Source organism: Scyliorhinus canicula, chromosome 3 (genome assembly GCF_902713615.1).
Source record: "Scyliorhinus canicula chromosome 3, sScyCan1.1, whole genome shotgun sequence".
Lineage (NCBI taxonomy): Eukaryota > Metazoa > Chordata > Chondrichthyes > Carcharhiniformes > Scyliorhinidae > Scyliorhinus > Scyliorhinus canicula.
In genome coordinates this window covers 74,869,828-74,883,605 of record NC_052148.1, presented here as the reverse complement: position 1 = coordinate 74,883,605, position 13,778 = coordinate 74,869,828, and the positions used below count along the sequence as shown (strand labels likewise).

Here is a 13,778-nt window from a genome sequence, read left to right as displayed (position 1 = left end):
TGGTACCTGATTTGTGTCCCCTTTTGTTAACACAGAACCAAAGTAGGTATTCAATTGCTCAGCCATTTCTTTGTCCCCTATTATACATTCCCCTGCTCCCTGCTGTCAGTAGGGAATCTATACTCATCTTCACGTACTTATAGAAACTCTTAGTGCCAGTCTTTATGTTCCCTGCAAACATACTTTTATACTGTTTTTTCCTCTTCTTAATCAATCCCTGGATCCTTTTTTAGCTGCATTCTAAACTTCTCCCAATCCTCAAGCATATTGTTTTTCTTGGCCAATCTGTACGCTTCTTCCTTGGATCGGAGACTATCTCTAATTTCCTTTGTGTTCCATAGATTCGCCCTCTTACCTATTTTGCTCGTTAATGTTAAATGGTCCTGTAATTAGCTTTACTACATAGAAAATAAGAGTAGGCCATTCAGCCCTTTGAACTGCCCCACCATTCAACATGATCTTAGCTGATTCTCTGTTACTCCAGTGCCTCATACCCCTTGTCCAGAAATCTATTTATTTGCTTCTTAAGTATATTCAGTGACTTGGCCTCAAAACGTTATGTGGTAGAAATTCCATAAGTTCACCATCCTCTGAATGAAGAAAGTTATCCTCATCTCAGTCCTAAATGGCCTACCCCATATCCTGAAACTGTGACCGCTTGTTCTAACACCCTCCCCCCCCCCCCCCCCCCCCCCCCCCCCCCCCCCCCCCCCCCCCCCCCCCCCCCCCCCCTCCCCAACCAGAGGAAACAACATCCCTGCATCCAGTCTGTCCAATACTGTTAGAATTTTATACATTTCAACTACATTCCCTCTCACACCTCTCACAGCCCCCCCCCCCCCCCCCAACTCCAATTTTTCTAAATTCCAGTGATTACAGGCCCAATCTCTCCTGCCATCCCAGGCATCAGTCTGGTGACCCTTCACTGCACTTTCTCTATGGCCAGTATGTCCTTTCTCAGGTAACGAGACCAAAACTGCACGCATACTCCAGGAGTGGTCTCATCAAGCACATTGGCACTGACTTTAATACCCTGTATGAAATGAAGCATAGTGACAGTCCATTTTCTAAATGGTCCATTATATACTGCTGCAATAATGAAAAGAAACATCAGTTTTCAGTAGATCTTCACTTTAATAAACATTAAATATACTCCAGATCCAAGGTCAATTTGCTGTTTTAGGAAATTGAGGAAATAAGAAAAGGCAATTTGGACCAACAAACCAGTGCCTGTATTAAATAATCAAACATTTGGCCCCATTTCAATCTATTCCCTCTTTTTCCACAAATCAACAAGGTGTCTTTTGGACAAATTATTTAAATGGCTTCAAAGCTGTAAATAAGAATCACGATAGTCTTCAATGGATGTAGACTGTGGAGGAAAGCATTCAATTCACTTCCTCCCTTCCTCCACACCCCCCCCCCCTCCCCACTTCTCTGCCTTTCTTAAATACACACTCTTCAAAATGAAGAAATCATTTATTTTGAGCATTTGTCCCATTTTGGGTAACCAAATAACCAGATTTTAACGGCTTAACACAGCTTGTGAATATTACATCCAAATGCATCGAGCACAGTGAACAAAGAGCATCATCATCCTGTATCATTAAACTTCACCCCTTGTAATCTAAATACCCACAACTCAAAATACTTGTTAATTCAATACTTGAAAACAAAATAAATATTTCTACTCTCAGCATTTTATTTAAAATTACTTTATTCAAATTTTCTATTCTATATGTAGCAGAACACAAGCCAACTAATTTATTCATTGTTTTACAGCCAGTAGATTATGCTTTGGATTCTTTTCATGAACTTTCTCCTTTCATATGGCTGTGAGGCAGATGAGGGAGAATTGGCCGGCAACTGGGTGTGGTAGGGAGAAGGAGGTCTTCCACTCTCACACACTTACCTATTGGATGAAAATACCCTCAACAGATTATTCAGATGTCAGGTAACTGGTCTTCTACTCTTTAGAACTACAATGGAATTGGGGGATGGGGATTTAGGGTGTGGGGGGGGGGGGGGGGGGGTGATCTGTTGCCATCATATCAGAGTATGCCAATGGATGTCAGCCCAGTATTCAGAGATCTCTGCTCTGTATGGCTCTCTGGAATGGAGCTTTAATTCAACTTTCTAAACCCGATTGACGGAAACAACACCACACCTAAACCTACAAATTCATGAAGCAGGTCAGTACGGCAAGCACCTTTTAAAAAAAAAAAATTAATTGATTTGAAAATAATAATATTTAATGTGCATCTACAATACTTTATCTGGTGGTTGCTGATTTTTGACTGTAGCACAAACACTCTACTGGCTGTACAATTTTCCATCAGCAGGTGGTACATTAATATTGAAGGATTAGACATTCCAGTCTGCTCTCGTGTACCGATACCAAAAGCACAATCAGAAACTTTGCAATTACCCTGAAGGAGGTTATTTTATTCCCCATTCCTCTCAGCTTAAAACTAGTACACAGTTCAGGGGCCAGAAATGGGCATCAGGAGTGAGAGGGAAATGTGTAAAAGATGGGCCAGAATTTGACCCTGTTGAGGACTGCCAGAGCAACTCACTCCCCACTGTATAACCACTGGGCCACTGCCACCTGTGGTGGGTCTGTCAGTGGGACAGACATCAGACCCAGGGATGGTAATGGTGGTGTCTGGGACATTGTCTGTAAATTAGGAATCTGTGAGAATATCTAAGTCAGGCAGTTGCTTGACTAGACTGCGAGCCAGCTCTCCCAATTTTGGCACGAGCCCCCAAACGTTAGTGAGGAGGACATAGCAGGATCAACATGTCTGGGTTTGCCCTCGTTGTTTCCAGTGCCTAGGTTGATGTTCAGTGGTCCATCATTACCATCAACCCACATTTGGGGGGGGGGGGGGGGGGGTGGGGGGAGAAAGGAACACTACGTGGCCCTGAAGTACAGGTGTTTTCATTAAAAAAATAATTTGACACAAGTGTAAAGAAAACCCTATTTCTTTTTTTATATAAATATAGAGTACCCAATTCATTTTTTTAAATTAAGGGGCAATTTAGCCTGGCCAATCCACCTACCGTGCACACCTGTTGGGCTGTGGGGGCGAAACCCACGCAAACACGGGGAGAATGTGAAAACTCCACATGGACAGTGACCATGAGCCGGGATCGAACCTGGGACCTCGGTGCCGTGAGGCAGCAGTGCTACCACTGCGCCACCGTGCTGCCTGTAGAAAACCCTATTTCCCTTGTTTGAGGAGTCCATAACCTGAGGTCATAGATTTAGAGGAAATGGTAGGATTTGAGGGGATTCCCTGGGAAATCTATTCACCCAGAGACTGGTGAGGATTTAGAAAGGATTGTAAAGGCAGAAACAATCATCATATTTAAGTTACCTGGGAATGCACTTGAAGTGCCATAACCTGCAAGGTACTGGACAAAGAACTTGAAACAGGATTAGGTTCGCTGGTTATTCATTGGCTGGTATGGACACGATGGCCTGAATGACCTCCTTCTATGTTGTGAATTTGTATTTCTATTTGATAGAGGTGTACAAGATTATATGACAGGTTTAAATAGGGTAGGCAAAAAACAGCTGTTCCCATTAGCTGATGGTACAAAGACAAGTGGACTGGGATTTCAAGTTTCAGGCAAGAGATACCGAGGGGATGTGAGGAAGAACTTTAATGCAGCAAGTGCTAATGATAATGATGGTGAAATTAGGTTTTCGAAAGGAAATCGGATGGGTAACTTTATGACAACGATGCAGGGTTACGTAGATAGAGCAGCCAAATTAACTTGACGGTTGAATTGCCACCTTCTGTGCCATTATGACGCGATGACATTCACCTTCAAATATTTACATAATATTCAACATAGCCTCTACCTATCTCTCTGAACATCTCTCATGGCTTGTCATCCATTTTTCTGTAAAGCAGCTCAAGGGCATTTTTAAAGCATAAGATAAATGTAAATTGCTATTGGATAGACACCCAAGTATGAAAACAGATTTCAAAATACAGTACCACACAATATCTCGGATTTAGATACAGCTAATTCCTTTGGTCCCAAAATATGCACTTTTCAATAATCGCGCATCAGTTCTGAAGTTTCTGGAAGTGCAGCTGATTTACCTGCTCCAGAAATCCAACCATATCCAAGGCATTGCAAACTTCATGATATTTCTTGTTCCACTGCTGGATGGTTTCATCAGTACCATATTTGTGATTCAAGTACCTGGAAAAGTTTGGATTGGGGGGGGGGAGAGAGAAAGGAAAAAAAGAAATACTACAGATCATTTCCATATTGCAGCTTGTGCCATTCACATAGCAATTCAAATAAAAGTGCATGAAAAAGCCTTTCAATGTACTTTTAACTGAACAAATGGTGCACTTTAGAGCAAACAAGAACAAGAGGAAACATAATAATACATCCCTGAGAAAACAGAAGCAAACAAATAGAATGTAGGGTTTCTGGAGCTTATCGAAAATGTTATATTGTTACCTTCTGAATAAACAAAGAAAGTAGAATATGTGAACATAAGAAATATTTGGAAACTTCAAGTGAATCATAGTTATTTTGAATATTTAATTTGAAACACAATTTCCCAATTTCCAAGGATAAGAGGTTCCAATCGATTGCCACTGGCAAATCTTAAGAAATGTTTAGGGAATAACCAATGAGGAATAACCCTTGGTGAATAACTTGAACCTTGATGAGTGCAATTAACTCTTGATTCAAAGGCAGTGACTTAGCTTGCAAAGACAATCTCCTTGGCATTTCTTGGCGGAAAAATATTTTTTCGGAAGATTGTATTTTTCATTGAAAAGTGCAAAGGCAATAAATAGGTTCTTAAAAATAGGTCAATTTGTGGGTTCCATGAAGTATTGATTGAGGGAGGCTTATTGGTCTTATTGCAGGACACCAGGGAGAAAACATATCATGGAAAATAAACATTTCCATTAGTTTTCGCCACATAAGCTTAATTCTGCTCGAGCATTTGGAACATATGGTTTCAAGTATACGAGGAAGAAACTAAACAAAAAGGCACAATTCAGGAAATTAAAAAAAGTCAAAAGGAATTAAATATTTAGTTTTTGAAATATTAATAGGTCATGAAATCGTAAGATTCTGAATGATTGGTTCATAGAATAGAACATAGAATTTACAGTGCAGAAGGAGGCCATTCGGCCCATCGGGTCTGCACTTGCCCTTGGAAAGAGTACTCCACTTAAGCCCCACACCCCCACCCTATCCCAGTAACCCCATCTAACCTTTTTGGACACTAAGGACAATTTAACATAGCCAATCCAGCTAACCTGCACATCTTTGGACAGTGGGAGGAAATCGGAGCACCCGGAAGAAACCCACGCAGACCCTGGGAGAACGTGCAGACTCCGCACAGACAGTGACCCAGCCGGGAATCAAACCTGGGACCCTGGAACTTTGAAGCCACAGTGCTGACCACTGTGCTACCGTGCTGCCCTTCAATTAGGAAAGTGCATTTCCAGATTGAAGCGGAGTTGGAGTGATTTGTTTCTATCACAAATGGATTCTAGCTGTGACTGTGACATTACCCTCCTGCTACACGAGTGCCTAGCCTAATAGTGCCCATTCTCAGAACCAACATGTTATGTGTTCACACCAAGGGGCAATTCATATTTCACTATGAATTTAGTTGCAACAACAATTCAACATAAACATGCAGTCATTCAAAGTCATAGGCATCTAGAAACAGGCATGAGAAACTGGTCCTGATAACAACTACAAGGTTGGAAGGGAGCAAGACAAAGGGTGTATGGTCAGGATGAAAGTTTCTTTTGTATCTATAATTGGTCTCCTACATACTGGATGACTACTAATAGGCCATGCGCCGTTTGATTGGATGTGCAGAGATGGCGGGAGTGTGGCCGAGCAGACCCTTGCAGTTTCCATTCCATCTCCCTCACATAAAGGCAGTCCAATGTGTACCACACCATATGCAAACTTGTTAATAATATCGATTGTGTCCAGTGGACCATTGTATTTTTGTGCCCTATTAATTAGTGAGGATGTGGCAATCACAATTCTGCATGGATACCATGGAGCTTTAATAACTCTTGTTCCAAGCACTGAAACCACTTCCTTAAAAATAAGGAACAGTTTCCTTCAAGGATAGGAGTTGCAAATAGACTTCAGCAATAAACTCGATTTATGCTCAAGTGTGGCAACCTAATTAGTCCTCTGCTGACAATCCCCCAATAATTTTATCCATACTGCAGGATATCGCTCAGATTCAGACTCCGATTACTTCAACCTAGACCAAATCATTGAACTTTATCTCAGCGTGGTAACACTGGAATTGTAAGCAACTATGGAAAGAAACAATTAAAATGACTATATTTACTGGAATGCGACCTGCGCCTTTGAGAGTTCCCTTTGAAAAATAACCTACAATTTGACAGTAAGAACCAAGTCAAGTCAAAATGCGCTGAGCTGCTGAAATAAATATTACCTGTAGAACTTGGGGTCCAAAAGGCCGTAGACTTCCTGGTCAACGGCAGATATTCCAGCAAACATATAGTAGAAAATATGGAAGTTCCTCTCGCCTTCATCCTGATGTACAACGCGGGATTTCTCCAAAAGGTATTCATTTATTTTAGCCCCTTTCACTGAGTAAAAGTGAAGCATCAGGTTACACATATTGTATTCCAGGCATTGTCAAATTCGGCGGCGCGTTTACCATGGGTAGGCCGCAGCAGCCGGCTTTTAATAACACCGGCTGCAAGCGGCCTTCAAAATGGCCGCGAACATGTAAAGAAAAATGCAACCGCACTGCACATGTGTGCCAGATCATCGGTGCAAAATGCGCCAGTGATCGGGCACGCATGCGCAATGCAGCCGCTTTAAAAAAAATAAACGGTCACAGCTATTTTTTTTTACAAGTTCGGATGGGGTTTATTCATTTTTTTAATTCATTTTATTTTTACAAGTTCGGGGGGGGGTTGTATTTGATAAAATTTTACAGGAAAAGAAATGCAGAACTTTGGACAGATGGAGACTCCATACTTTCCAACACCGGAAGGCTTCACCTTCATCCAACAGGTTCCATTGGAGCAGCATGTATGAGGGCCAAAGGGATTTCCTCCATTTTTGTCAGCAGAAAACAAGTTAAGAGAAAATGTTGGGTTGCGCAGGTCAGCCGGAGTAGGCCACGAAGGTTGGCCGGCGTGGGCCGCGAAGGTCGGCCGACGTAGGTCGTGAAGGGCGGCTGGCCGGCGCGGGGCACGAAGGTCGGCCGGGTTGGGTCTCGATGGTTGGCCGTTTGGTTAAAATGGGTCTCCGGAAAAAAGGTTTGAAAAACACTGTTGTATTCAACTCACTGGATGGAGTCAGACAGTGTTACTATCTAATCTTAAATCTGGCTTTTAGGAGAACCCTGATCAGCTCAGATTTTCCTCAATTAACTCATCTGTTCGGCAGTGACTCAAGGAGGGTACAATAGAAATAGAAATGTGCAGAAAAAGAATCCTATAACGGCCATAGTAAGTAGGAGTGACCAAGAGATGAGGTCCATATTAGGACCATTTGTTGTACGAGTACACATCAGCAAGCTGTTGAGACATAATCTGGATAAATCTATGCAACATACCATCAGAACAGTGGTAAGTTTCCATCAGGAACTGGAAAGAATCCAGACTCCACCTCGGTTAGCTGGTTGATCATTGGTACTGTTGGCAATGCTTGGCTCATTTATTTATATAACCAGGTTTGCCACAGGGAGATCAACTCTCTTTTGCAAATTCATTCTCCAGACATAAGATGGCTTTATTGCCAATCCCCAGTTACCTGTGAGAATGTGGTGTGGGCCTTCATCTTGAATCTATAAAAGTGAGTGGTTTGCTCAACCATTTTGGATTTGAGCACAGAACAAGGACAGAACATCTGGAAGGTTGAAATGAAAAAAGAAGAAAATGTTGGAAAGACTCCGTATTTTCTGTTTCTAATTTCATATTTCCATCATCCGCTGTATTTAGTTTTTCCATCTGGGCATGTGACCCAACAGCCAAAAATAGAATTAGAAAGAAATGCACTGCAACCAAGTACAGGTGCCGTCTTTAGATCTGAGGCATGGGGGAGGTACATCTGTGTCTTTACCTGCAGTATAGTGAAATCTCAGTTGAATATATTTCCCAAACCTACTGCTGTTATCATTCATCACAGTCTGGGCATTTCCAAATGCTTCCAGAAGTGGATTCACCTGCAAAAAGGGGACAAAAGAAATGTTTTTTTAATTAAAATCTTAAATATTAAATACAAAGGAAGATTAAGAACATCCATTTACTTCCTCCTCCAAACTATAGAAACAGTTAGACAATAGATAATGATGGCCTCTCCTTGCACACAAGGCTTCAACCGGATGTAGTGATGGGCAGCATACTGAGCTGTTGACCACCCCACGGAATACAGTTCGGGCAAATCCACTCTTGTAGAACTTGAGGGTTACATTGACCTTGGCATTCCCTGGCAGTGCCATCCTCACTTTGCTCTGTGGCTGCAAGTTCCCTTCAAGGAAGTGACACAGTTTGCACCATCTACTTGATGATGTGAAACCGCTGGTACAGTGCCTGGTTGCGTTCCAGGTACAAGAGAGATGTGCGTGGGCCCTCCTAGGGCAGGACCACCAGCTGAATGTCATTCTACTCCTCCCTCCATGATATGTTTCCCCTCTCTACCACCTCTGCTCAACTCCCTGTCAGACTGTAGCCCATGAGTGGCTGCAACAATAGCCCCCATGACTGGGAAGAAAGTTTCTGTTCAGGTCTTTCAAAGTCACATCACTTCATCCAAAGGTCCAACATTACTCATAGAATCATAGAATTTACAGTGTAGAAGGAGGCCATTCGGCCCTTACAAAGAGCACCCTACTCAAGTCCACGTATCTACACTATCCCCATAACCCAGTAACCCCCACTTAATATTTTTTGGACACTAAGGGCAATTTAGCATGGCCAATCCACCTAACCCGCACGTCATTGGACTGTGGAAGGAAACCGGAGCACCCGGAGGAAACCCACGCAGACACGGGGAGAACGTGCAGACTCCGCACAGACAGTGACCCAAGCCGGGAATCGAACCTGGGACTCTGGAGCTGTGAAGCAACTGTGCTAACCACTATGCTACCATGCTGCCCCACTCCCTTCTGACTATCAATTAATACTTCTAATAACACAGGACCCTGTACTTCCACTAACTCTGTAGCAACAAAAAAAGTAGTCACAAGTACCTCACCTACAAGATCAATGGCTATCTCTATAATTAGCACCACTGGGTGGGCTCTCATGATTGTTTAAGTGAGAGTGTTGACAGGAATAGCACAGTCCAAAGTGGCAAATCGGATGGCGAATCAATGCCGGACACCAACTGATGTAACGAACTGTCACATCTGCATACTTCCAGTGCACACAGGTGTCATCTGCTTGACCAAAACATAGCAATCATAGCAATGGAAGTCATCAGGCGTGGACTCCCCAGCATTTGGGGTGGCACAGTATTTAGCACTCCTGCCTCTCAGCGCCAAGGACCAGGTTCGATTCTGACCTTGGGCGATAGTTTGTGTGCAGTTTGTAAATTTTCCCCGTGTCTGCATGGGTTTCCTCTGTATGCACCAGCTTACTCTCAACATTCCAAAGGTGGGTTGACCATGCTAAATTGCTCCCTTAGTGTCCAGAAGGTTAGGTTGGGCTACTTGGATCAGGTGCGGCCTAGGATTGGCTCTTACGGAGGATCGGTGCAAATGGGCTGAATGGCCTCCTTCTGCACTGTAGTGACTCTATGATTCTATATTTTTCAGGACCCACAACCCCAAAACCCGCAGTGCAATGGAGTTGAATTTTACGTCCAGAATATCCCTCAAGTATTGAAAGTAACAGAGCTCCAAATTATTTATATCAATGTACACAAGGGGCAGAATTCAGAACCTTAAAAAATATGTACTTGGTATGTGCAGTATTTAGTGCTCACAATCAACAAGCAGACTACTCGGTTATAAAAGACCGTTGGTCAAATTAGGACACATTAAGGAAGTTAACAGGCAGAGCTTGCAGCTACAGTTCCTGGATCAAAATGGAACTTTCCTTTAATATCAGCAAAAAAGGCTTTTGGCTTTTAATGGAAATATCACCGTCTATAAAATTAGAAGAAAACAAAATTTTATTCTGGTTACACTTGATGAAGGGCCAAAAGCTGTAATGCAGTCTTCGTCCATGAAGCAAATGTAGATCTGAGGTTGGAAATCTATGGTTTGAAGCTATGCCATTCAAGGTAGTGTGACTAATCGGCACAAGTCAGAAGATGAATGTTATTCATAATCATGATAACCACAATTAACAGTTTTTTTCTCCAATGTAACAGTTTCTTCTGATCATCACAGAATGGGTGGGCTTCAGCTGAGCCGAAATGGTACAAATCTCCTGGCTGAGAGTAGTGTAGTGGGGGTGGATTTAAAGCGGTATGGCAGGGCAGAGAGAGGGGGTGGGGGGTGGGGGAGGGGGAATGGAGTTGACTAATGGGCCCAGTTTTAGAAGAACCAGTGAAGGCAAAAATAGAGATGATATGAAATGAAAATCGCTTATTGTCACAAGTAGGCTTCAAATGAAGTTACTGTGAAAAGCCCCTAGTCGCCACAAAAAATGGTCACCTCCCAAAGGGCAAGAAAGAGATAAGGGCAGGGTTAAATTGTATGTGTAAATGCACAGATTTTGTGAACAAAATTGGCGAACTGGAAGCAGAAATTGCTCTATGGACATATGACGTAGTAGAATTGACAGAAACATGGCTAAAGCCAGAACAGGACTCGATACTTAAAATCCTGGGTTATAAGATTTTTAGTAGGAACAGGGTGGGTAAAAAGGGAGAAGGTGTAGCTTTGGTCAAAGATAGTATCATAGCCCTTGAACGAGATGCAGTTCCTGAATTAGAATCTATATGTTTGCAGGTGAGAAACAGGATGTGAGCGGTGACCTTGTTTGCTATTTATTTATTTCTTGACCGTCAAATAGTGGGGAAGAAGTGAAGCATAGCATTTGTAGGTAGATTATGGAAATCTGCAGGACAAGTAGGGTTGTGATATTTGGGGGATTTCAATTACTCGAGGTAGACTGGGGAAATGGGGCACAGAAGGGGAAAAATTCTTGCAGTGTGTGCAGGAGAACTTTCTGGAACAGTACATTTCCAGTCCTAACAGGGAGGAAGTTGTGCTGGATCTGGTCCTAGGAAATGAGGCAGGCCAAGTGGCAAACGTCAAGTGTGGGGGAGCAGTTGGGAAATAGCGATCATAATATCAGAAATTTCAATATAAAGTTGGAAAAGGATAAAAATCATTCATGGATTAAGATCCCAGCCTGGAAAGGGAAAATTGTAGGGGTCTAAAATTTGAACTGGAGCAGGTTGATTGGAAACGCATTTTGGTGGATAAAACAGTGGATGAAAAATGAGAGACTTTCAAAGGAGATGAATAGGGTGTAAGCTAGGTACATACCCATGAAAAATAAATTCCAGGGCATCCAAAGCTAGAGTACTCTGGATGGCTAAGGATATTGATGATAAAATAAGGAAGAAAAGAAAAGAGGCACATGATGTATGCTGGAATAATTAGAGCAATAGAAATCAAGAAGAGCATCTCAATTACAGGACCGAGACTAAGGCTTAAATAAGGAAGGCTAAGAGGAAGCATGAGGAAAGGATGGCAGGCTGTGCTAAAACAAAAGTAAAATATTTTTCAAACATATTAATGGTAAAAGATTAGTGAGGGATAGTGTGGGGCCCATAAAAGGACAAGCAGGGTAAGCTGCTCACTGAAGCAGAGGTACTAAATGAGTACTGTGCTTCTGACTTTACCAAATTAGAAGATGGTTACAATGGCCCAGTTGAAAATGAAGGTGTTGGGCAACTAAGTGATGTAGTGATAGATAAAGAGATGCTAAAATGGATGGCAGTTCTCCAGGTAGAGAAGTCGCCAGGCCCAGATGGGATGCATCTTAGACTGCTGAGAGGGGTAAGGGAGCATATTGTGGAGCCGTTGACAGAAATTTTCCAGGCCTCTCTGAACACAGGATTAGTCCTGAGGGATTGCAAATGTGATGCCGTTGTTTAAGAAAGGGGCAAAGGATAACCAAGGAAACTACAGACCTGTTAGCTTGGAGGCCATAATAGGGGAGGAAATAAAAGTACACATAAGAGAAAAATAAGTTAACACTAGGCAGTCAACATGGTTTTGTCAAGGGCAGGTCACGTCTGACAAATTTATTTGAGTTCTTTGATGAGGTGACACAGGCAGTGGATGATGGCAATGCCGTGTATGTTGTATATTTGGACTTTCAGAAAGCATTTGATACAGTGCCACATGGCAGGTTGGTTAGCAAATTAAAAATGCTTGGGATCTATGGGTCTTGGAAGCATGGATTAGAAGTTAGCTAAGAGATAGAAACAAGAGGGTTAGGTATAGATGGACATTTCTTAGACTGGAGACGAGTTGAAAGTGGTGTTCCCCGGGGATCAGTGATTTACATAAATGATTTAGAGGTGGGTGTTGAGGGCAATATCTCTAAATTTGCCGATGATACTAAACTGGGGAGAATAGTGAATTGTGAGGATGAGGCTGAGGGACATTATCAAGTTGGCCAAATGGGCAGAAACCTGGCAGATGAACTTCAATGCAGCGAAATGGGAGGTAATGAATTTTGGTAGATGAAACATGGGGAAACAATATAGGCTCAATGGTACAACTTTGAGAGGAGTACAGGACCAGAGGGACCTCGGGGTTCAAGTGCATAATTCTCTGAAGGTGGCCAGGAAAGTTGAAATAGTTGTTAAGGAGGCTGATAGGATCCTTGGGTTTATAAATAGAGGCTTAGAGTTTAAAAGCAAGGAGGGATTGCTACACCTCTACAAATCATTGGTCAGACCACATTTGGAGTATTGTGTTCAGTTTTAGCCACCTGGGGTGGAATTCTGCGGGGAATAGGTGGGGCGGGCAACTCCGGCGCGAAGGAGTGGCGTGAGCGCTAGCGTGTGCTGGCGTCATCCCAGCGCATGCACGGATGGGGGGGGGGATTCATCTCCACATCGGCCATCGCAGACTGTTACACCGGCTGACGTGGAAGAATAGAGTGCCCCCACGGCACAAGCCCGCCCACGGATTGGTGGGCCCCAATTGCGGGTCAGGCCACCCTGGGGCACCTCCCAGGGCCAGAACCCCCCCCCCCCCCCCGAGGACTCCGGAGGCCGTCCGTGCAGTTAGGTCCCGGCGGTAAGTACCTATTGTAATTTACGCCGGGGGGGGGGGGGGGGGGGGACTGGCCTAAAACAGGCGGCCACTTGGCCCATTGCGGGCCGGAGAATTGCCGGGGAGGGGGGGGGGGGGCTGTCAGCGGCCGTCGACTGGCGCGGCGCGATTCCCGGTCCACCAAATCCTCGGCGCCGGAGAATTCAGCAGCCGGCGGGGGCAGGATTCACGCCCCCCCCGGCGGTTTTCCGACCTGGCGGGTATCGGAGAATCCCGAGAAAGCCCCAGAGAAAGTGCAGAGGTGGTTTACTAGAATGATACCAGGAATTGTAGACACACGGAAAGATTGGAGAAAGTGGGCTTGTTCTTCTTGGAGCAGAGAAGATTAAGAGGTGACCTTATTAGAGGTGTTCAAAATTATGAACAATTATGACAGGGCAAGGAAGAATATTCTGTTTCCACTAGATGGTAAGTCAGTGACTAGGGGTCACAACTTCAAAATGGTCAGCAAGAGAGCTAGGAATGAGAT

The 13,778-nt window shown here is 43.5% G+C and overlaps 1 protein-coding gene across 2 annotated transcripts in view; it reads right to left on the bottom strand.

Annotated features, from left to right (window-relative positions):
* Positions 1-13,778, bottom strand: part of LOC119962742 (myosin-IIIb) — a 236,855-nt gene that overhangs the window by 123,320 nt on the left and 99,757 nt on the right. For both annotated transcript variants that reach the window (XM_038790750.1, XM_038790751.1), the window contains 3 exons: positions 8,122-8,224; positions 6,479-6,635; positions 4,119-4,221 (listed from right to left, as the gene is read on the bottom strand). In XM_038790750.1, the coding sequence (XP_038646678.1) occupies positions 4,119-4,221; positions 6,479-6,635; positions 8,122-8,224 (363 nt within the window). The remainder of the gene's footprint in view (positions 1-4,118; positions 4,222-6,478; positions 6,636-8,121; positions 8,225-13,778) is intronic.